At 45.8% G+C, this 25154-nt stretch overlaps 1 protein-coding gene across 1 annotated transcript in view; it reads left to right on the top strand.

Annotated features, from left to right (window-relative positions):
• MSN (moesin) overlaps nucleotides 1-25154 on the top strand; it is a 67554-nt gene that overhangs the window by 20049 nt on the left and 22351 nt on the right. The window contains exon 2 of the mRNA XM_059050988.2: nucleotides 22400-22483. Within this exon, the coding sequence (XP_058906971.1) occupies nucleotides 22400-22483 (84 nt within the window). The remainder of the gene's footprint in view (nucleotides 1-22399; nucleotides 22484-25154) is intronic.

The following is a 25154-nucleotide window of genomic DNA, read 5'->3' as shown; positions in this document are numbered from 1 at the left end:
GTTACATTCCCTCAACAATGGAGGCTGGTCTGCCCCACCTTGGGTAGGGGGATTGTGGCACACATCTCAGAAATGTTCTCATTCTGTGGGATACTAGGCCAAATGGCAACTCTACCAGCTCTGAGAGGTTGGGAGTGATCAGCTACACGTGGCCTTAGAGGAGAACCCTTCATAGAAAGGCCTTCGGAATGTATGGAGCATAATTGGGTAGAGGGTTGGGTAGGCAGGGGTGGCAAGAGTCAGACCTGGCCTGATCTGGGTAAGGAAGGAAGAGGTGCTCTGGAAAGGTAGTACTTGGGCAGCCCCCCAGAAACAGGCAATAGGATGACATCATGAGGTGTAGACAGTTTAGTGTAGTCCCTGGCCAGATAGTTCCTGGTCACAAGTAGTTGGTCAGCCCTCAGGAATGTGACACTGTCACTAAGCAATGTGTCACTAGAGCAGTCAAAGGCTGTGGAAGCAGGAGGAACAGCTCTCCCTTGTCACCATTCCCATTGTGTAGAGTGTGAGGTCCTTAAAGTTGGGCCATGGAGACCAGATGTGGCAATGGAGAAACCCAGTTTGTAATAGCAGGTAGGCCTGGTCTTTTAGAAGAAGGAAAAATCATAATGCTTGCTTAATGTCAAAGCATGTGAGGTTGAATTTACTAGTGCTGATGCATTTGAATTCTTTTCTTGTGGATTTGAAGCAAGGTTGGAAAAAGGGGGAAATTTGAACTCATGACCCTAGTGGCCCTAAGGGCTAGAATGAAGGTGGAGTTTAACTGTTAGGGCTGCCCTTCTTATAGGGGTGTTGAGTTCTGCATGGGAACAGCCTTCTGATCCATTGGGGAAGTCCAGCTTGCCTATACAGTTAGTTGGTCTTGGCCAGCTTGTGGAAGCATGTTGTAGACTCTGATTCATGTTTTGGCTTAGGGCTTTGGGCATCAGTATTTTTTAAGAGCTCCCGTAGGATATTCTAATTTTGGGCTAGGGTTGATGACTACATCCCTAAGTGAAGCCTATCCATGTTACATCTGAGAAAACTGAGACTAAGAAATGGAGGCCCATGCCCATGCCAACACAGCATGAATATAGCTAAGCTGAGCTGAGACTTTGTCTAGGGCTGTTTCCACTCCATTTGTAGCTGGAAGTAAAGGTGGCCCAGACAGCTCAATTGGGCATCCTCTAAACTTGGTTTTTGGGCTTGGATGAGATGGGAGTTATGCACTACTCCCCACCTCAAGTACTAGAGGAAAGGGTGAGGTTCAAAGAAACTAACTGGACCCCAGGGAGGTAAGCAGCTCTCTTTAGAGCTCGAGTTCACTGGCTAGGCATCTGCATACCAGTGGTGGTGGGAGAGAAAGGATAGGACAGGATGGAAAGTGAGTAATGCTGTGGACACCAAGGCATTCAGTTAGTGGGAACATTACATACAGGGAGTTGGTGAGTAAGAGCCCAAGGACCTGGTGACTTCATTCCTCAGTTCCATATAGAAATGCTGGGCTGGGACCCTGCCTTGTGTCCAAGGCAAGGTGCTTTGGAACTGAAGACTGCTGATTTTCCACTTCCTGCTTCAGCTGGATGGCCTTTACATCTGACTAGGTCCCAGCCCTTGCTGCTCCTATACTTTCAGAGTACACCAAGCTCTCTCATAAGCCCTGGCACCATAACACAGTGTGGTCTTTTATTATTTCCCACTGTTTTGTATGTGGCACCCCAATTAGAGAATAAATTCCTTTTATGATTGGAAAGAGGGCTTTGCTCCCAGTCTTTCCAGGAGCACAAGAAGGTGCTTAGTGTGGAGAACCAGGCAGTGCTAAGAGGGTATCTTGGTTTCTTTTCTCCTACCAGCCTCCAAAGGAACTTTTGATTTGAAGAGAAAGGTGACTGGGAGCTTCAGGATGGATATATAGCACACACTGCATTCTTTGGTATCCAATCATTACATCTTTTCACTACTAGATGGGGAACCCTTTAAAGTAGGGGCTTGTCATAATCTCTGTATTCTCAGTGCCCAGCACCCTGCCCCACAGTTTGCAGGTGCTCAATAGCTGCTGAATTGATTTGAAGGCATCTCTTCTCCTGTTCCCTCCCTTGAGTCAGGCTAGATTCCCTAGAAGCCTTCTGTCTCCTGGGGGAAGAATCTGGAAGCTAGGGAGGAGGAAAGGGCTGCATCTGAGCATTAGCTGTTGGTGTATCCCTTGTATCCAGAAGCCTACAGTTCTTAGTAGTAGTTGACTTTTAGACTACACGTACTTTCACACATATGTTTTGTTTTTCTTTTTCTTTTTCTACAGGAGGGGCAAGTATGAGGAGCCAGGGCATGAAGTGGGAGGTTAGAAGGTGGGCACTCCTGAATGGTTGTTTCTTTTCACCACTTCCTTGTGAGAGAAGTGCTAACTGGACCCTGAAGATCCTAGACCTCGTCCAGAGGAGAAAGGCTTGTGTGCAGTGTTGGCCACTAATGGAGGTCTTTAGCCTTGGAGCTTTGTGATTGGCATTAGTTTCATTCTTAGCTGTCCCTCCCGCTGAGTTTGGCAGCTCCAACTTGATTTCCTTTTATTCGCCAAATGTTTTCTAAGGGGATAGGGAGGGAAACAAGCCACATATGTCCCTTTGTTTCTTTAGCCCTTAATAGGCCAGCTAGGAAGGTTCCCTTCTTCTTTCTTCTCCATGCATGCCTCTTACTCTTCAAGGCCAGGGGTTTGAGCCAGAGGCCTAGGGGCCCGGCAATCCTTGATTCAGCCCTTGGTCTTGGGCCTGCTATAGAGGGGGGTCAGCTTGGCCCAGGGCCTTTCTGGTATCTGAATGAGCCTTTGGGGAGTAGATGGTTAATGGTCTAAGCTTATTACCTATTTTCCCCCACTGCCTTTACTTAAGAAGGGAACAGGCTACTGTGTATGATGGTCTGGTCCAGTTTTCTTTGGTTAACTTTCAGATAAGACTCTTGCTGCCCATCTTCTATGGAAAGTAGAATGTGAAGGGTGCTATTTGTCCAGGTTTGAGACCTTGCAGATAGTCAATGGAGTTACTAGCCTAGTCTAGCAATTAGCAAACTGCCCGTGACGCCTGATTTTGTATGTATTGTAAGAATAGGTTTCATATTTTAAAAGCATTGTTAAAAAGAAAAAAGGGGAATATGCAGCAGAGACCATATGTGGCCCAGAGAAACAGTTTGCCAACCCCTGGTAATCTATGCTTTACACTACCAAGTTATATACCAATTTCTTTTTTTTTAAGATTCCCAAATCCTTTTTTTTAAAAAAAATATTTATTTATTTATTTGGCTGTGTTGGGTCTTCGTTGAGACATGTGGGATCTTCGTTGTGGCATGCGGGATCTTTCATTGTGGCATGCGGGATCTTTCATTGTGGCATGCAGGCTCTTTGTTGCGGTGTGCGGGCTTCTCTAGTTGTGGCACATAGGCTCTTGAGCGTACAGGCTTAGTTGCCTTGTGGCATGTGGGATCTTAGTTCCCTGACCAGGGATCGAACCCGTGTCCCCTACATTGGAAGGTGGGTTGTTAACCACTGGACCACCAGGAAAGTCCCTATTATATACCAATTTCTTATAAACTCATGGTTCCGCTTTCCTGAGCCAGGCACATGGTAGGCCTTTGACTCCTGATTTATGATTGGGATGTTTGTAGCTAGTCCCTTCTGTGTTGGTTACTAACTAACCAAACCACTCTGTCTCCTTCTGGTGTATACTTGGTGTCATAGTCACTGGAGGTTAGAATTAGAATTGTATCCTTCTTGGAGGGGAAAGAACCTGATTGATGATGCTCTCCTCCAGCTCACTGTTCCTGTGTAAGACTTAGCTTTTCATCTCAGATGGCCCCAAATCTGATAAGTAAGCAGCTCCTGTTGATGGTAATTAGGGAGATTTGAAAACAAAATCACAAAAGTCCAAGGCTGTGTTCAGCAGGGGATTCTGGAGCAGGGGCTAACTCTTCCTGCTCCTCCCCACACACTTCATCCCTGGCTTTGCTGAGCCTCCTAAAATCAATCCTGGCTTTTTGAGAAGGTGCCTCCTTTGTGTTCTTTCCACGCTGTGCTTGAACAGAAGGAATCCTGGGTACTTTTGGAGTAAGATACTGAGACCGTTTGTTGTAGGGGTGATATTACAGCATAGCTTTTACCCAGACAGGGAGGCATTCCCAGCTCTATCTGGAGCCCTTACATCCAGTGTTCTGGAGGTTTGCATTTTGTTAACTGTTGTGTGTTTATGTGTGTATATGCCTATTTGGTCACCCATGCCCATTCTTGCTGAGTTCCTGGGAATCCTGTAATGGAGAGAGTATGGTGCCAAGGGTGAGTCATTCTCCTGGAAAAGCCAGGATTATAAGAGGTGTTGTACCAGATCTGCTTTGGAATGCTTTCTCTTTTCTCCTCTGCTGTCCCCACCCTTCCCCAAACACACCTAGGATTGTAGATACCCACCCAACTCTAGGCTACTAGCCTTGGGAGACTCAACCACTGAGCTTCCTGAGGGGTGACCAGGACTGCTTTCTGTCCCCAAAGCCCTATACCTCTATGCCCAACAGTATAGAAGACTTGTGGAATGTGTAAAGATGTTCCGACCCTTAGGGACTGAAGCATGTTTGTGAATAGTCAGTGAGTGAGGCTAGCTTAATTTTTTTTTTTTTTTTTTTTTTTTTTTTTGTGGTACGCGGGCCTCTCTCTGTTGTGGCCTCTCCTGTTGCAGAGCACAGGCTCCGGACGCACAGGCTCAGTGGCCATGGCCCACGGGCCCAGCCGCTCCGCGGCATGTGGGATCTTCCCGGACCGGGGCACGAACCCGTGTCCCCTGCATCGGCAGGCAGATTCTCAACCACTGCGCCACCAGGGAAGCCCGCTTAAATGGTTTTAAGGTGACAATTAATGGTGAGCATTGCAAGTAGAGTTGCCTCAGGTTTTTCTCCTGACTTCTTTGGGCCGGTGTCTGGTCGGCATTGTTCAGGATGACTTGAGAGAAAGGAAGATGGTAGCCGTAAGATAAATTAGGTGGGCCAATTATGTACAATTATTTTCTTTTTAAAAAAATTAATTATTTTTGGCTGCATTGGGTCTTCGTTGCTGCACATGGGCTTTCTCTAGTTGTGGCGAGTGGGGGCTACTCTGTTGTGGTGCGTGGGCTTCTCATTGCGGTGGCTTCTCTTGTTGTGGAGCACAGGCTCTAGGTGCGTGGGCTCAGTAGTTGTGGCATGCGGGCTCAGTAGTTGTGGCTCGTGGGCTCTAGAGTGCAGGCTCAGTAGTTGTGGCTCATGGGCTTAGTTGCTCTGTGGCATGTGGGATCTTCCCGGACCAGGGCTTGAACCTGTGTCCCCTGTATTGGCAGGCAGATTCTTAACACTGTGCCACCAGGGAAGCCCCTGTAGAATTATTTTCAACCATTATTTATAGCCTCATGACCTTGGGTAAGGTATTTAACCCTCTGAATCTTAGTTTTCCATCTTTAAAATGGAGATAAAAAATGACACCCACTTCCTTGGAATTTATGAGAGAGAAAAGAGCACATGAGCATGAAAGTGCACCTAGAAGGGTGCCTGGCATATTGAAGATGCTTGATAAAAGCCTCTTTTCTCTTAATTTATTTCATTGTATTTTGCCCTCTTTAAGTATTTGAGATCAAAGAATTTTAGGACCCTAGTTAGGCTTTTCCTCTAATTTGTATATGTGCTCCCTGCACTGCACTACCTTCCACTGCAGCCCGTTGAGAAGAAACAGTCCAAGAATTTGTGTGGGTGAATCTGTTGTTCTGTGAAGAACCCCAGCTCCAGGGAGCCTTGGAAGTCCCAAGATGAGAGAGTTGGGTATTATGAGACCCAGGTTAGACAGGATGGTTTTGGGATGGGAAGAAGAGAGAATGTGCAGAGGAGACAATGGTTAGAGGAACCCTTACTCAAGAAGGCAAAACAGTTTGTGAAATCATTGGGTCCCCACCCCTTTGCAGAAGCTAGGCAGCCATAGCTGAGGCCCACCCCAAGCCTTTGCTGTGCTGGTAGCTTTCACTTCCTCTGTGTGTGTGTGTGTGTGTGTGTGTGTGTGTGTGTGTGTGTGTGTATGTGGTAGGGTAGGGTGCAGGGGGATCTTAGTCTGGTCACCCTTCCAGCTCTATCTGTGGGTAGACAGGTTTTCCATATGGACTGAAAGTGGGTTGTATTAGGATCCCTCAAGATCTGGAGAGTGGTTCCCCCAAGGTTTGTGGAAGCTAGGGTAGGGAGTGCTCATTAAGCTAAGCTGGTTCCTCAGTGAGGCTGTGCGGAATAGAACCAGCTTCCTACCTATATCTTGTATACTAGGCCACCTTGTCTGGCTTTGTCTTCAGGGATTTCTGTCTCTGCCTGTGGCACGCCTCTCCCCCACATCTGATGAGCTGGTGTTTAATACTGTGGTGGTGGAAAGCTCTCTAATGTATTTTCTTCTGATAGTTTCTGGCAAGAGGGTCAGAGAGCTGGGAAAGGAGGACTTGATTCTTAACTTTGTACTTTTGGGAGGGATTTCACATATTATATACTTTCCTGTGGCATTTGAAGGGCCTACACTCTGTGTCCTTATACAGGCTATTTGTCTACCTGGAATACCATGAGCTTCCCTTTCCCTTTAACATCTTTTTCCTGTGAAAATATTATTTGTCATTCAGGACAGGTCTGCTCTTTCTCTAGAAATCTGCCCTCCTGCCTTCTCCGTTATGGCCTATCACTGCTCTTGCTGTACAGCACGGTAATTCCCCATGAACTTGCAACCCCTCCCCAACAAAAACACTCTCACACACTTTAACAATGCACATTTGCAAGCATTAGAATCATCTCAAGGCCTGGTCCATAGTGGTGTGTGAAGCAATCATGTGTATATACGTGACTGTGTCAGGGGTAGAGGTCCTTTCTGAAATACCTGAGGTAGGTAAGACGTGGCCCTGTTTGCTTTTCTAGGTCTTATTAGAATTGTAGGTACAATTTTAGGACTCACTTTAGATTGTGGAACAATATCTATTGCCTGGGCCATAAGAGAGGCTGCTGGGTAATTTCTATAGCGATTCTGGTGGGCCTCTTTCCTGATGCTATGGAAAGAAACTAAACCAAAGTTAGGGTGTGGGTGCTTCTTACCCTACCCGAAGAACTCTGATGTGTGTATGTGTCGGGAGTGAGTGGTTTCATGCATGCTCAACCTTAGCATTAGGGGGTACAAAGATTGTAAGTTTCTGGTGGTAGGGGTGCTAAAAACCCTGGTATTGTTGGTTGGATGGGTTAAACAGTTTTTACCAGTCTCAGTAAATTAGTAGCTGAGCTTGTGGTTTGGAGGGCAAGATGTGGCTTTATCAACTCAAAAAATACAGAGCCAGCATTTAAAGAAGTTATGTTAATCTACATAGGGACCAAAATTAATAAGCTGGATGTCATGTCCCTGTTCTCTTACTGACTGCTCCCGTCACCCTGCCCTAGGACTTTTCCAAAACAATCATAGATCCACAGAGGTCAAGGGCATTATTTGGGCTCTCTATACCTCTGCTTCCAGGAAGGTTACCATGACAAAAATGAAGACTGTGGCTACAAACAGAGATACCTAGGGCAGGTGTGATGCCAGACACCACTCTTCAGCCTTCAGCACATCCACTGGAGGCAGGTGCTAAGAGTTGGTATTTTCTTAAGGCCTATATGACAAACCTTGTTCCTTGATGGGGGCAAGAGTTAGATTGGGCTGCAAGATTAGGTGTCAGAGAGCAGCAGGCTGGTTGGGACTGGGGACGACTTGTTTAGGGGTAGTCAGCCAAGGTCTCCCATATAAATCTAGCCTGGGATTATGCTGCACTGAAGGTCTGCACTTAGTGAGGCAGTGCTGTGGAATGGCATCTGCCTTCTGATTTCTCACCCTGGATGAATGAGGAGGCCCTCCCTGAATATTCAGATGGAATGTTCAACCGCATTCTTTGCTACTTATAGTCTGGGAAGGGAAGACAAGGGGGAATCCAGGGCGTCAGCTGGTCAGAGAGGAGTGAAGGGAAATCGAACAATGAGTGGACTCAGACTGTGGTACCCCCTCACCATCCCTTCCTCTGATCTTGTTGGGGGAGCTGTTCCTATTGGTCTGAAGTCATTTTCTCTTATCCAGTGGCCAAAGCCACTCTAGGCCCATTAAGACCCGGTGCAAATCATGTTGCTTTAGCAGAAATGCTGATACTGGCATCTAAAACCCACGTGTAGTGAGACTTCAGTGATGTTTGGGAGCCTTTAAAAAATACGTTTACTGTATTTTTGCATCTCCTGGTTCATTAATCAAGGAAGAGCATTGGCATGTTTGCTTTCAGTTTCCAAATACAGGAGAAGTTGCCAATTTGTGTTTTCTCAGAAAATTCACTTCCCCAGAAGTACTTTGGACCATCACCATCTTTCTCTAGGCATGGGTCCTCCAGTGTGGAAGGTGCTCCCATGGTTAGCTGGTTACGCTTCCTGTCCCTGTCTGTGAAACTGGGAGATTACTGCAGGTTACTCCAGCTCCCTCCCCAGTCAACCAAAGCCTCCTCCAGGGAGGGGAAGTGTGGTAATGACATTATCTTTCCCCAGGCAGCCACGTGTTCTCTGAGAACAGGATGTGGGGAGGGCTGGGGCCCAGTCACCGGGTATGGGGGCGGGTGCGGGAAAGTGGGCTGGTAGTGTGGCCATGTGGGTTGGTGCCTGCCTCCTTGCCTTTGAGAGGCATGAAGAGCCCCTCTATCCTCGAGTGTTAACTCATGTACACCCACCCACCCATGGCATGTCTGTGTTCTTACTGTAAGAAAGAACTGTAAACACCTGTGAATGAGGCCCAGCTCTTCAGGCTGGAGAAACTCAGTGGCAAGGAGTGGGTGGGCTCAGGCTGCCTGCTATATCAGCCCATGCCTTGTGACTCCTGCAGCCATAGGCCATTTTGGCAAGGTTTTGTCCGGGGAGCTGTACCCCAGTAGAGAATGGGGTTGTTTTGTTGCTTTTCCCCAGGCCTCAGTCACTCCCCTCTGAACAGATGGCTGCCTAGAACACTAAGGTGATTTGCATGTTCAGTTTCCTTTCAGGCCCCATCCTCTTATTTTCCCCGCCCCCACTACTTCTTCTGGGGACCTTTGGAGATGTGCTGCCTGGGGTGGGGAAAAGAGGATGTAGCTAGCTTCCTGTGCAAGGGAGGGTGGGGCGCCCGCCTTCCTGCCTGTCTGCCCACCCGCCCAGCTGCCAGCGCTTGAGGAACTGACTGTAGAGTTAAGTTCAGTCATCAGAGGCAAAGGGGCTTTCTGGGCATAGGGATGAGGCTTTGCTCTTGTTGGTCTCTCATCACAGTTCTCTACCATGGGGATTGCTGGGGTCCCTTTTCCTAGAATCACAAGGCAAAAAAGGGCTTTTAGAGACTAACTGGTCCAATCACCTCATATCATAGATGGGTAAACTGAGCCCCAGGGAGTCTTTAAGTCCTCTAAGGAATCAGCAGAGTTAAGATGAGCAGAATTTTACAAGGTTAGAACTGGAGTTCCCTCCCTTCCCCCAATCTGCTAGTCCAGTGGTTTGCAAACTGTATTTGACCAAGCTGCCTGGGGAGCTGTAGCCATCCTTCGACCAGAACAATTCTACTTTTATGTACTTTATATCCTGAAATTTCATGAGATTTTCTGTTGGGAGAATGAAAATAGAGGAAGCTGCTAAAAAAAGTAATAAAACTGAAAACCACTGATCAAGACCTACCAAGTACAGTTAGGGACACTCCAACCTAGAAGGGGAAGGGACTGTCTCAAGGTTACTGGCCGACTGTTTTTGGCTGGTTGCTTCCAACTAATGGTGTGGCTCCCTCCACTACAAGAAAGACTGCTTCCACCCTGTGCTGCCTTGATCTTCTCCCATCCCAAGGAGAGCCCCTCTTGTAACACCCTGAGACAGAGCTAGAGGCCAGAGGCCACTAGATTTCTTGGATGAAATAAATGATAGCAAGTAAGCCATTGGAAGGACTCTCTTGCAACCTTAAATAAGAGAAACTTGGAAGGGCAAACAACAGTGTACTTGCTAGTAGTTGAGGACACCTGGGTTCTAGTCCTGTCTCCTTCACACTTGAGCAAATTGCCATTTACCTCACTGAGCTTCTATTTTTCCTGTCTATAAAATGGTGCTCATCTCTGCTCTGCCTTTCATACAGAGTTGAGTTCAGTGAGAGAATGCATGTGGACAGTGTCTTTTAAAATGTAAAGCACTGTGCACATGGGTTTAGGATTTTTATTGTATAAGCGTGAGCCAGAGGTCCTGGATTGGATAATGAGGTTGCAGGAGAAAGGAACTAAAATGTATCAAACATCTAATACATGCTAGGTGCCAAGCCAGGTCCTTTCCTATGAGTAAAGGAGATAATGCTGTCCTCACAACAATCTGTGAGGTAGGCATTGTTACTCACATTTTACTTGCAGGAAAACTGATGCTTCAAGAGATCTAGGGACTTGCAGTGCCCCCAGGGCTTCCTTCCAGAACCCACACTCTCCGTCATATATTTGTAAAGAGACCTTAAGAAAGTGCTGTGGTTTCTTTTGGGGCTTTCCAACCCATTCCCTGCTCCACTCCAGCCTCTCTCCTCTGGTGGGTATGAAACTGTCTCTTGTTGCCTTCATGTCTCAGTCTTGGGCTCTTTATCTTTTGCTTTCCTTGGTGGTACACCAGGTGCACTTAGGTGCCCTTTGGCTGTTAGTTGATGGAGGAGCCCTTTGGGTCAGCTCCCTTTTTGTTGACAATGGCTTCCTACTGCCTTGGGGTGCTGGTAGGAAGAGCCTGGGATGTGTTGCTAGTTGGACAGACCTGGCTCTTGGCCAAGATCATGCAACTAAAAGATGGCAGTTGCTTCCTTTTATTGAGATCAGTTTCCTCATTTGTAAAGTGGGCCTAAAGGTGGCTTACTTCACGTGTGTTTCATGTGCTGGTAAATGTTTCACAACAGACTCTCTGGTGAAGCCATGATTTGAACTGTTTACTAATCCCTGTGGTGTAAATACTCTCACCATGGCTAATTTCAAACTACCAATACAAGGTCTTTGAAGGAGGAGTTGTACAGAGTGGCACATGATCAGCTCTAGTATGAGCTGGTTCCAGTGCACTGTTATTAATCACACCTATTTTAGAGTCCCACACTCACTCCCACCCTCAGTCTGTTCACATCTATATGCAAATGCAAGACCTCTCACCATGTCTTTTCTGTTCCCCAAGTTCCCAGAGCATCCAGGAAAGGGAGAATATCATTTAAGGTCTGCTCCTTGCCTGAAAGTTCTCCCAAGAGAAAGTGTTTAAGGGGCAGAGAACTTGACAAGATTTTGATTGGGGCCCTAATTAGAGTATTTTGATCAATGTGTTTTGGCTGCTGAGGTATTTGCACCAGTTGTTTCCTCCCACTGTCTAATTCTTAACTAGATGGGAAGATAATGGAAGGCTCTGGACAGTGGCCTGAGGGTATGGTCATTCCAGAAAGCACTTAGCTGTCTTCCATTTTTTTTTTTTTTTTTTGGCTGCACTGGGTCTTAGAAGCCGGCTTTTCTGTAGTTGCAGCCTGTGGGTTTAGTTGCCCGGGGGCATGCGGGATCTTAGTTCCGCGACCAGGAATGGAACCCCACATCCCCTGCATTAGAAGGCGGATTCTTAACCACTGGACCACCAGGGAAGTCCTGCACTTAGCTTTCTGATTGGAATTCCAAAGCCTTCTCCTCCCTCTTCTGCCTGTAGAGCATCCTCTGCTGGGTTCTGACCTAAAGGTTCCTGCTATGAGGATCTCTGGGCCAGGAAGCATTTTGGAGGACTGGAGCTCTGGTCTGACCTCTCATTTCATCTCAACAGCATCTGTGCCGGGTGATGTTTCTTTAAACTTCCCAGAGGGTAAGAATCACCTGGGACAAAGCTACTGCTTCCCAAGCTCCTCCTCTGGAGAGTCTGTTTCAGTAAGCTTGAAGTGGAGTCCAGGAATCTGGGTTTTTTAACTAGTGCCCCAAATGATTCCCAACAGTTAAGTTTGGGAAACACCACATTACCACTGCACAACCGTCTGCCAGGTGGATGTCATTATGCCCATTTTACAGATAGGATGATTGAGAGATCATGGCTTGTTATTGGCAGAGCTGGATGCTGCCCTCAGGTTTTTAGAGTACAAAGCTATGTTCCTCCTACAAGAGAGAAATTGCTTTAGTACATAAAAGTGTCTGTGGTGGTGGGAAGTGATGATACTAGGTAGGGAGGGGCAAGGATAATTCCTGCCCTACTTTATAAATCAAGAGACCACGTTGCAGAGGGCTTTGGGGGCAGTAGCAGGACTGACTGCATTTCTGATCTTTTGTGGAGGTGAGCTGCATTCAACTCTGGAGAGCTGTTCACTAGGCTCACCGGCCTAGATGTTCCTATAGTTAATGCTCTCTACTTGGCTTTGTTTCTCTTCCATCAAGCATCTCTGTGGCCATATTAACATCAGCACATGAGAGGCTGTATTCCATGCCAGAGGTTCCCAAACCTGGCTGGGCCTTGGAATCATCTGAAGCTCTTAACTTCTGATGCCCAGGCCCTGCTTCTTACATAATAATAAATCATGATCTCTGTAGGTGAAGCCAGGGAATCTGTATTTTAAAAAGTTTGTGATTTTTTCTGGTTAACATCTGAAGGAGTTTGGACATCTTAGTGTGTTGTGTTGAAGGGTTGGGAACTTGTATATATTGACGGGACATGTTTGGAGAAAATGGCAAGACAGAGCCTAGAACAAGGAAAGACGATCAGGCAGCCTTTAAAAGGACAAGGTAGCATAGGTGCTCTGTTGTATTCTGCCTCCCCTCAGGGCTCTGCTTCTTGGGGGAAATCCCCATCCCTCCCAAGAGAGAAAACATTTAAAATAATGCAAGGATGTGTGTGTGTCTACCTGATGTGCATGGCTTCAAACTGTCTAACCAAGTAGAAATCTAATCACGTTTTTAGAGTTTGCCCCCACGGTCAGAGTCCTTTATGCTAGAAGGGCTCTCTGGAGGTCTTCTTGGGCAATCCATAGCCCTTAGGTGCAGTCGAACAGGTTTTTGTTTTAAATCATTTCAGAGAGGTAGAATATTTGTAATAATATGGCTAAAAAAGGAGGGGTTAGTAATCATCACATTCTATTTATGATATACCAAGTACTTTCATGTCTGTTATTTTAACTTAAATCTCCCAGTAACCCTGTTGTGAGGTTGATGTTATTAGACCCATTTTATAGATTAGAAAACTGAGTTTCAGAAAGAGGAAGGTCAGAGAGACTCCAAAGCCTCTTTCTGCTATACCATGATTTGTTCCTCAAAGAACTGAGACCACTATTTCTGGGACGAGGGCTGCAGTTTTGTGAGTTCCCCAGATACCAGGTTTGGCTGTTGGCTTACCAGCAACTTTGGCAGGAAGCTGACCTTAGCTTAGCTCTGGGGTTGAAAACAGAGCTGCTTTTTTTTTTTTCAATTTTTATTGGAGTATAGTTGATTTACAATGTTACGTTAATTTCAGGTATACAGTAAAGTGAATCAGTTATACATATACATATATACACTCTTTTTTAGATTCTTTTCCCGTATAGGTCACTACAGAGTATTAAGTAGAGTTCCCTGTGCTATACAGTAGGTCCTTATTCGTTGTTTTTTTGTTTGTTTGTTTTTGTATGCGGGTCTCTCACTGCTGTGGCCTCTCCCGTTGCGGAGTACAGGCTCGGGATGCGCAGGCTCAGCAGCCATGGCTCACAGGCCCAGCCGCTCCGCGGCATGTGGGATCTTCCCAGACCGGGGCACGAACCCGTGTCCCCTGCATCGGCAGGCGGACTCTCAACCACTGCGCCACCAGGGAAGCCCTCGTTATCTATTTTATATGTAGTAGTGTATATATGCCAATCCCAATCTCCCAATTTATCCCTTCCTCCCTTTCCCGCTGTTAACCATAAGTTTAGGAAACAGCTGTTTGATTTACCCTGGAAGCGTCCCCTTGCTCCTGCATAGTTGACTGATCCTGGCTTCAGCAATTTTAATACCAAGGAGCACAGGACAGGGCAGAAATCCCATGAGTAATGGATGGAACCCAAGCTGAGGCTTAGATCAGCTCCAGTGCCTTTCAGAGCTGGGATGCTGGAGGTCGCTGTGATGTTTTCTTGAGCACAGAAAGTAGAGCCCTCTTCTGGTGCTCTGGGCAGAACTGGTGTCTCCAGGCAGCTGCAAAGGGTCTGTGTTTCCAGTCTATAAATACTTCCTGTGAAACTTGTAGGCAGGAAGCTGGGTCAAGCAGGAAACTGATGCTAGAGACTGAAGCCCAGCTGGGTGGGGCCCCAGAGAGGGGCTTAACCCATTTGAGAAACTTATTTTATTAATGATGGGCCCTCTTTCCTTTTATTTCGGCAGCTTCAAAGTTTTATGAGAATTGAAGAATCTGTTGTTCTTGGCTATCTAGGTATAAATCCGTTCTTCAAATTCCCTGCCTCTTTCCTTGCTGTGTCGTCTCCACCCTCTCTGTACCTCCCCGCCCTATCCCAACCTCCAGCTTGGGTCTTGGCTGTGACTGCTGCCAGGGACCTTCCCAATCAGTTGCTATCCAAGTTTTTGCAAAAGAAACTGTCCTAGAAACAAGGGATCTTTGAGTTTCCTTCCATGCTGTTATAAAAGGTTTAGTCTCCCTAGAATTGGGTGATGGTGAATGTATCAGAGCCTGAAAGTTCGGCTTGCCCTCTGTCATAAACTAGACTTCCATTCGGTGTCAGCTTGGAGTTTTTCATGGAAGCAAGCTGGTCCTCCCTCCTCCACATAGTCTTTCCAGCTCAACAGCCTGATGTGTCTACTGTTTTCCAAGTGCTAGGATGTTTCTATTGCTTATTATGGCCAGTGGTTCAAAAGCCAGATTTTTAATCCTTGTTGCTCTCACACTGTCAAGCAGCTGTGTGACCCTGGGCCAGTGCTTCCCCTTCCTTGGACCTCTATTTCCCCAGCTGTATATTGCAGAGTTTGAATCAAGTGATCTCTAAGGTTCCTTTCAGGTCTGATAGTTGGGGATTCTGGATTACTTATTCTTTTGGAGAATAGGGATGAGAAGTTCAGAAGGGTTTATTCTGGAGGTGTCAGATGAGATTCTAGGATGAGTGGATTGAAATCTTGAGGAAATTTAAAGAGGAGGAATGGCTATGCTAAGGAGCTTGTGGGGCAGCCCCCTGTGCCTTGGAAGGAGAGATGAGCTGGGGTGGGGGGTAGGGGAATGGGTGGTGTTTGCTCCTGGGATATGGTGTGGCTGAGCTGATTTTGAAAATAAGTCCTGAAGTTAGGTATAAATGGTGAGGAGCTAGTTTCCTTCCTGACCTTCATGAGAAGAAGATGTGGACTCTACCTCAGTCTGAGTTTGAGCAAAAGGCTGTGCAATTAAGGCTGGATTAATGGGGAAGCTGTAGCTTACTAAGGTAACCTCACTGTTTCTGACCTTTGACCTTTTCAGCTTTGTTCTCTGTCCTGAACTCTCCTCCTATAGTGACAATGTAGTTACATTCTCATTGCTCAGAGGGGTTAGTTTTGTTTGGGGTTACTCCCCTAAGTATATGATAACTGGAGGAGTAACACCCAGTGTCCAATATGCCCTTATCTCCCAGTTGAAATGCTTCTCAGGGAGTTTTTGGAAGGCAGGACTTGGCCAAAGCAAGTTAAAGGGGACCCTTGTCTCCCATGCCCTTTGCAGCAGTTGGAGTGATTAAAGAATTACTGCTGACCCATTAAAGGTATGGGTGTGCATGGGGTTGGGTGTGGTCTCCTTTCTAGAAACTACTGGGAAAAAGCACAGGCATAGGAAGGGTTAACCCTAGGCAGGTCTTGCTAGCTGTATTAAGGGTCTGGAAATGGACAGGAAGAGGTCAGAACAGATAGCTGTACCAGGTACCACTTCCAAGTCCACAGGGAAGTGAGTGAGTCAGTGGAGGAGGAGGGGAGGGGAAGGGGGAGGGGGAGAATGCTTCCTAGGCTAGAGATTCAAAGCAACCCTTGTTTTACCCCTTATGGAAAACAGCTGCTTGAGGCAGTGCTGTCATCCCAAGAGGCAAGACAGACCAGGCCCTGCCCTGCCCTGCCCTGCCCTGGCCCCAGTTCTGGAAGCAGGAAGTGGTGGGTGCTAGAGCCTAAATAATGGGGATAGGCAGTTTGAGTGACACTGTGGTGACTGCTCTCTGTCCAGGGAAGAGACTGAAGTTCTGGGGTTACCCTGGTAGGGCTTGTCCTGCCTCTGGCCACCCTCCCACACTTACCTTTGCCTTCTCCATAGCAGCGGTGCCACTGAAATTCCAGAGGAGTTGGGCCTCTGAAGAGAATGGTGAGGTGGCAGGTGAGGGGTGATGTCATTGAGCTCAGCCCCAACTGCGCTGACTCATAAGCTCTGCCCTGGCAAGGGGGCCTTCCCAAGCAGTGCTTCCCAGATGTGCCCAGGCTTCCTATCCTAAAGTGTTTGAGCCTTAGCCAAAATAGTTGCCAAGGCGGTGTCTGAACTCAGCAGTGAAATCAGCGTCACTGGAGAGGTAGGTGGAGTCAAGGATGGTGCTCTGGGAATGTCCAGAAGACTTGTCTTCACCACTTGCTGGCTGAGTAAATGTGGTTTCAGTGACGTTAAGTGAGACTCTTGAGTGAAGGGGCTTGGCACATAGTTGCTATACAGTAAGTGTTCATTTCCATCCTTCTGTTACCTGCCTCTATGCTCATCAGTTTCCTCATCCATGATGTGGGGCTGGTAATGCCATTTGTCTTCTGTGTACAGGTCCATGCTTCAGACACGCCACTTGTGATTATTCAACTCTCTCTGCTTTGTCCTCTATCTCCCCCAAATTCCTTTCCAGGAAAGAGCCATCTTATAGTTCAGTGACATGGGTGAGTAAGAGGAAACTTTGCCCTGATCTCCTCACTGTGGCCCAGCTACTGCTCATCTGAGTGTTCCTGGCCCTAGGGGAAGAGAGGGTCCCTTATTTGAAGCTGGCCAGGTCCAGAGAGCAAAGTACCCCAGCTGTTGCAGCCAAGGCAGAGGTAGCATGTGGCCTGGTTATTTTGTTTCTTAGGCCAGCCAACTGGGGACACAGGAGAGATCCCAGTTTGTTGAGGGCTTTGGATGACAGACCACTGAGATGGGCTTGTTAGTGTCCAATGAAAGGCTTGGTGTGGGAAGTGTCTGTGTTCAATTGTTCAATAAATAACAGTGGATTTATTGTTCTTGGGCTAGGGGTGGGAGGGCTAGGGTGTATGAGAGGGTGTCACCCCCCCACACCCAGACTTTTTTTGTTCCTTAAACTCTAAATGTTCTCCAGAGACACAGTTTTCAAGGACAGGCTTAGACAGGGTGTTAGTTCTCTGTTGGGGACCACATCTTGAAATGCTATTCCACCCAGGCTAGCTCCTCCACTCCTGCTGAGCTGAGGGGCTGCCTGGGAACTTTCTTCTGACTTTGGAGGCTTTATTTTCAAGTTCTTGCCTCTCAATAGACTGCCCTCTTCTCCTCATTGAGATTGAAGAGGCAAGGCCCAAAAAGAAGGCAGTGGGTGCCCACTAGGGTGAGCATCCAGTGGGCCCTGTGTGGCAGTGGGTCTGGGCCTGCGGCTCCTTGTACACATTTGGGTCTCATATTACTCTTAAGGAAAACAAGGGATATTATTTGATCAACACTCCTGCCCTATACCTATCACCTTCAGCCCCAGTCATGCTATTACCCTTACTACCCCCTACCTCTGACACACAGAAAAAAAGGAGAACACAGACCCATGACCCTGACTTCATGACTCACATTTTCTTCTGAGTTAAGTGGTGGCAAGAAGAGAAGTCCCTTTGTGTTTGCTTTTCTTTCTAATTTTTTTAAACCTAAGATTATTTGTCTCCACAGTGAAGTTCAGGAAACCACAGGCTGCTTTCCCTCGAGAAGCAGCCACAGTGGAATGACAGAAACTCTGAGCGAAGATTCTAGAGAAGTAAGTTCCAGTTTGGTTTCAGCTGGACAGCTTCAGATTTGAGGAGAGCCCTTGTTCTGGGGCGATGCTCTATTAGGAGGGAGGAAGCTGTACAGTACTAGCCTCTCTGACATGCTTATTCCTAACCCAGGCTGAGTTCTTTTCTACCAGTTGATTTATTTAAGAAACATTTATTTACCAAATATTTAAGTTAAATATTTGGACTTGTGGGCCAGCCCCTGAAGATGATAGATTGGTATGACCTGTGATTGACATGATCTGCAAGAGACACAGAATTTCCTTTGAAAATTCTTCCCAATAGTGTGAATTAAAGGGAACTCCTGGAACTTCCTTGGTGGTCCAGTGGTAAAGAATCCACCTTACAATGCAGGGGACACAGGTTCGATCCCCGGTCAGGGAACTAAGATCTCACATGCCGTGGGGCAACTGAGCCCGTGTGCCACAACTACTGAGCTCCCTCACCTCAACTAGAGAGCCTGTGTGCCGCAAACTACAGAACTCATGCACTCTGGAACCCATACACCACAACTACAGAGCCCACGCGCCCTGGAGCCTGCGCACCACAACTAGAGATAGAAAATCCACACACCACAACTAGAGAAAAGCCCATGCACCACAATGAAAGATTCCCCCATGCCCCAACGAAGATCCCACATGCCGCAACTAAGACCCAACACAGCCAAAAATAAAATAAATAAATAAATAAAAAAAAATAAATCTTAAAAAAAATAAAGGGAACTCCTAGCTGTGGAATGTTCCCTAGAGCCTCACCCCTTTCCTCAGTGTCCTCCCTGGGTGCTTTCTTCTAAAAAGCCCTGTTCTGATTCTGTTCCACCCTGATCAGAACCTTCAGGGTGGCTGGCCACTCTCGACAGGATTAAGGCCCAGCTTTCTAACATATTCTTCAAGGCCTTCCACCTACCTTTCTGGCTGGCCTCTCTGCCCACTCTTCTTCACCTTGCAGGCCTCATTTACCCTGGAGGACACCTGCATGCTTTTTTTTTAAAATTACAAATGTGTTTTTTTATTCAAACAGAAAGTCACAAAAATTATAATCATCCTCATCAGTGCACTCAGTCCCATGTAATTATTTTTTTTCATCTTGATCCTTTGTTAGCACTTTTATGAATTAATCAGTTTTCCATTAGAGTTCTGGAAATGCTTATTCATTCAGTTCAGCAGCATAGACCTGCATGCTTTTATCTCTGTCTCCTTTTGGGCCATTGCATGTATTTCTTTCTCTATCTAGGGCATTTGTGTGCTCTTCCCCCCAATTCCCACACTCTCGCTTTTTCAAAATCCAGGTTATCCTTAGAGACAAGTGCAAATACCACTTTGAACTGTGGTTCCATATTTCCACAAAAGATTTCTTCTGTTCTGGTATGGCACTTCTCAGGGTTTCCCTTGTATATTATAATTTTCCTGTTATTCAGTAAGTACCTTGGGGTCAGGGACTGGTCCTATAGCTCTACTGCAACCATAGTTCTTTAAACATACTATTCCATTAATATTGGGTAAACTGAAATAAATTTATAAGAAGCTTCTTAACCTGGAGTCCTTGAGCTTCCGTGAAGTCCATGGGTATAGTTTGAAGTGGGAAGGATCTATGAAGTTGGATGAAGGAAAATTACATATTTGTTTTCACTAACCTCTCACTGAAATTTAGCCCCTCTTTCAATTATGAATGTAAGCCAAAAAAAAAGTTAGTACCTATGAATTTGTCACCAGTGGAAATCTAAGATACTTTTGTGTCATGATTTACTTATTATAGATTTTTCAAAATATCATTTATGCCAAAGACAAAGTTGAAATTACAGTAGTAATAATTAATAAGACCCAGTGTTAGGTAATTATATAATATAATAAAGAAGTACATATTAAACTTTGATAACTATTTCAATATAATTGGTCTCTTTGCATCTACTTTATTTCATGCATTTACAAATATTCTGAGAAGGAGGGCCATAGACTGCACTAAACTGCTTGGAAAGGTCTATGGCACAAAAATATCAAGATGTAAAATGTTCCCACCTCTGATTCTGTATACTATGCTATATCTATGTCTTATATCCCCTTGCTTAGTACTGTTCATTTAGCCAATATTTGTGAGTACCCACTGAGTCTTGGATACTAGAGAGGTAACTAATTAAGACAGAAACCTTGAGGTGAGAATGAAATTTCTCAATGCACTAAAAGGGCCACTGTCCCTTTTCTACTCTTTCCTATCCCTATCAAGTCATTGGTGTTTTGAGGGCTCCCTTGACTCAGCTCAAGGGTGATTTAAGGCTAGATGTTGAGGCCAAATTCCAGCCCTTTGGGCCTCATTCTCCCTACCTTATGAGGGCCTATTCTGTGGAGGTCACTGGATTGGCAGGAAGCCTAGGTAACACTGAGTCAAAGTGGCTAACCCTGCCCGTTGTCTCCCACTGGGGTACTTGCCTTACTTGTTCCTGCCTTCATGGCCTTTCCTGTCCCATTGTCAATCCTGAAATAGATTTCCTCCTTGGCTCCCTGGTGAGATTTATTTACAAAATTGTTCCCCAGGCCTGGTCCTCATCAGAATTGTTTAGCTGGCAAAATTGCTGTCTGGCCCTCTCTTCCCTGCTAGCTGACCCCTGTGCTCAGGAAGGGCCCATAGGTGTCAAAGACTGATAAGGCCTAATGTCTTACCCACTCCATAGGGATTTGCATCTTTGACAATTCTATTTTTAGTTCCCTCCCAATAGTGTAAGTAATATGTGAGCATCTTAGAAAATGTAGATTAGGTTTTTTTTTTAATTTAAAAAAGGGAGAATGCACTCATAAGATCACTACCCCAAAACCAAGACTGACTAACACTTGGGTATGGTTCCAATAACCTCTGTATGCATACTTTTTACAAAGTTGAGCTCATGAAATCTTGTTGCTTAGTCTTCCTTACTTAATATTACTGAAGTATTTATCTTGGGCATGAAATAGTCTTTTTTTTTTTTTTTTTTTTTTTTTTTTTTTTGCGGTATGCGGGCCTCTCACTGCTGTGGCCTCTCCCGTTGCGGAGCACAGGCTCCGGACGCGCAGGCCTAGCGGCCATGGCTCACGGGCTTAGTTGCTCCGCGGCATGTGGGATCTTCCCGGACCAGGGCACGAACCCGTGACCCCTGCATCGGCAGGCGGACTCTCAACCACTGCGCCACCAGGGAAGCCCATGAAATAGTCTTTATGAATATTTTATATGACCATGTAACAAGCCATCTTGTGGCTATACCATATAGGTTACTTAAGCAAAATGTCCAACAACAACAAAAAACCTTAATCTTTGATTTCTTTTAATGGAGACATTTTACACTTTGGTGTAAGAGGAGTTTGGTGTATTGGTTTAAATTGTGAGGCTTGGACTTAGATCTGAATTCAAACCCTGTCTTCCCCACTTACTAGTGATGTGACTCTAGGCAAATATCTAAGTCTTCATCCCCACTGTGGAGATAATACTCTCTACTTCACAGGGTGATTGTTGATATTAAATGGGGTAGTGCATATAAAGTGCCTAGTGAGTAATAAGTCTCCATACATGAAAGCTGCTGCTTATTATTGCTATTAATACTGTTACCACCACCACCAAGCTTTCAGCCAAAGGAACATATCTCTATTGATGACATTTCAGCTATCATTGACTTCAGCTAGGGGATCTCTTCTTAAAGGTAGAGGGAGGGTACTTTTTCTAGTGCCTGTGAAATACTGTGTGTTTCCATCTGGGCCTGTCCCTGTTCCTTTTCTCTCTGCTGACTTGGCTTTGGGAAGTCAAGCACCCTGTGCTGCCCACACCTATCTCTGTTGAGGCCCCTTTCCTCTCTTGAGCCTAGGGAGACCAGTGAGACATAAATACAGGAAGTGTTAACAATGTAAGTCAGTATATAGAACCATAGACGTCAGCACTGAAATGGTTGTTGGCGATTGCCTAGTGTAATTGACAACCTCCACCCCCTGCACTCCTGCCCTTGCACAGATGAGGGAAACTAAGGCCCAGGAAGGGGATAAGACTTATCCAATATTGTAGAGTGAACCAGTTATGATGCTAGGCTTAGAATGCAGTGTTCTTTATCCTGCCCTTAACTTGCCTCTGCAAAGATCAGTGCTGTAGATAATCCAGGCTATAGATCAGAGGTGGGGAGAGAATGCTGTGGGCTTGGAGCTGGCTGGTGTAGGTGGAAGAAGTACAGTCAACACTTGTTTCCTCTTGATAGTAAGTTGATTTGCATTCATTTATTTGCCCCTTGGTAAGCATTGCCCTGTAGCTATGGGGTTTTTTGTCTTCAGTAAACTGGTTGGGAGCAGGGGCTAGGTTATTGTTTGTTTCAATAGTCTCCCTTCACACCAGTATCTAAATGTCTTAGGTTCTTGCATCTTAGTTCCCTCTCCTGTGGTTGAACAGAGACTTGTCCCAGGCTCTGCTGAGCATAGAGCCAGACAACTAACTTGCCTCCTTTGATCTCATCCTAGATCAATGTGCGTGTGACCACCATGGACGCAGAGCTGGAATTTGCAATTCAGCCCAACACCACTGGCAAGCAGCTGTTTGACCAGGTAAGGGAGGGACTTGTTGCTCCTTAGCCCCCCACTTCTCCCAATAGCTTCCACCATAATGCCCACTTTTGGGGAATCTCTTCTCCTACTCACTCCTCCAGGATAGATCAAAACAAAGGCTGGCCTCAGCCTTAATGACAAAGGAGGCAAAGTTTAACTTTGACAGCCTACAACTCGATGGCCCCAATTAATCCTATCCTTGGTGCTGAACATGGGAGAAAAGAGATGCAAGTGGGATATGACTGTGCTAGATACTTTTAAAATGTCAGCATGCAGAGCCTTTCAACTCTGAAAGATGTAAGTGATCTCTATTTTGATGATGACGCTCAGAAATTAAATAACTTAACTGCACTCAGCTGGTATCTGGCTGGTATTTGAACCCCATGTTCTTGTCACTACAACATGGCCTCTGTCACATTGTTTTTTCTTCCTAGTGGAAGGAAACCAGCATATTCTCCCTGAAGTAGTGTGCTCTATGTACATTTCCCTCAAGGAATATTGGGACTTAGGATACCACTGGGGGTGATGAATGCAATAGGAGGATACCTCAGCTCCTGTAATCATGCCATGGAGATAATGCTGAAGTGATCATTCCCATCTCCAATCCAAGGGGTGTTCCTTTGCTGTGAATCACCATTGTCAAAAGGAATGTGCTATATAATAGCCAGGTGGGGGCCACAGAATCTATCAGCATTCAGAGACCCTCCAGGGGCCAAAGGAGTGTGCCGTCTGTGACCAGACTTCTAGGATTAAAAATGGGGCTCTCATTTCCAGAGATTGGAATCCCTCCAGGTGGGCCATTATCCTATTTCCACACCCGCCTCTGGTGAGGTGGGAGTCTAACATTGTCCTGGATGTTGGGACCGCAGGTCCCCTAAATGGATTTTCCAGGCCCTCTTGCTTCCCTTTCTCTTTTGCTCTCTGAGTACCTCTGCTGTCTGAGAGCTTACCCAGAGTTGGGAAGGGAAAGGAAGAAGGAGATTATATTCAAATGAGATCATTCTGTTACTATGAATCCTCCTGACTGGTGAGGGGAGAGGATGGAGATGGGGATGGTGCAAGGCTGTTTTCCATTCAGATCTCTATGTAAAAGGAAGGAAACTATGCCTAGAAATGTGAGGACAGCTTGGGCATGTCTCCTGAGTCCCTGATATCATGTGGTAGAGTGGGAAAATTGTTGTCTATGCCTATTACAGATGAAAGTTAACATTTGTCCAGGGCTTACAGTATGTCAGGTACTGTGACAGACATTTTGTGTACCAAATCATTTGACTATCACAAGGCCCAATGAATGCAGGAATTAGTACTGGCCCCATTTTACAGATGGGGAAACAAAATCTTCATAGTCGTAGCTAGGCCTTGGGAAAATTATTGAACCTTTCTGGGTTGGTAGTCTCATTCCTCTCCTGGCCCTGCCCCCCAAAAGTGGGTCTAATACCTACCTCACAGGCTTTTGGTGAGGTTATGAAAGAGTATGTTATTTGTATCTCACTTGCTACTCAGAAAACTTGTTAGGGTGGTTTATAAGGATACAAAATGATAAATTAGAAATAGGAGAGAAAGGCAATAAGAAAATACAAATAGAGAAGTGAGTGTTATGTGAAGCATCTGGCATGTAGTAGAGATGTAATAAATTATAGCTTCCAAATGCTGCAACACTTCTTGTCTCATTAATCAGCTAGAGTTGGGAGATGGGCTTGAAGATCCTCAGCATATCTAACTTTGGATTTAGCTAGGACTTGCTTCTTCTCTGGAGTTTGTTTTGTATCAAATGGTGAAAGGTAGTCATTAATATTTAATTTACAAAAGACAAATTAGTCAGAGGAACATTTAAACACACATTTACTACAATTAATGTGCTGACATTCACATACTTCACAAGTGATTACAATGCTAGTCTGGAATGACTGAATGCATTTTGATTACATTAAGGTTTTGCATTCTCCCTTTGCATGCAGGTTTTATATTGGAAAGCTTTTCAAGGGACAGCGTGGTGAAGTCGAAAGGGCACTGGATAGAAAGTTGGAAATTTTAGGCCTTAGACCTGGCTCTACCACTAACTCTCCTGATACCTTACACAAAACTTTCCCCTCTTTGGGCCTTAGTTTCCCCATCTGTTCACTGTCTAACTGATATCTCAAATCTGGTTATCTCTCAGAAATTTATCTGTGGCATTTATTTCTGTATTCCATATCTTTTATTTCCCATTTCTAACCCCACTGTTTGGATTTCAGATGACCTCTTCCTGTAAAAAGGAGGGAAATGCTTCACTTGAGTATGATCTGCAATTAGCGTATGCCAGGGGGTGGGGAGGGGAAGGAAACCTGGTGGGGGGAAAGCTCTTCCTAGATAGGCTTCTACTGTCTCTGGGACAAAAGGGAGAAGGTGTCCATACCATAGGTAGGCTGTTGGGCCCTTTGCTTCAGACAGCAGTATCATTCTGGGCAGCAGCTGTAGAGAGGAGAGTATCAGCCAATGTGGATTTTATAGTCCAGCTGGGTACCAGAGACTCTCTTGGCCTCTACCCAGACGCCTTCCCAGAGCCCTGGTTCTATACCCCACCTCTCTCAAACAAATGACACCGTTCCCTGCCTTCAACACTGGGGGCTTTGTCCATTTGCATTGGAAGGCATAGCTGTGGAGGGTGAGGAAGGCATAATTTAGAGCCTAG

This window comes from Kogia breviceps, chromosome X (genome assembly GCF_026419965.1).
Source record: "Kogia breviceps isolate mKogBre1 chromosome X, mKogBre1 haplotype 1, whole genome shotgun sequence".
NCBI classification, from domain to species: Eukaryota; Metazoa; Chordata; class Mammalia; order Artiodactyla; family Physeteridae; genus Kogia; species Kogia breviceps.
The sequence above is the reverse complement of the archived record's forward strand: the minus strand, read 5'-3'. Positions and strand labels throughout refer to the sequence as shown.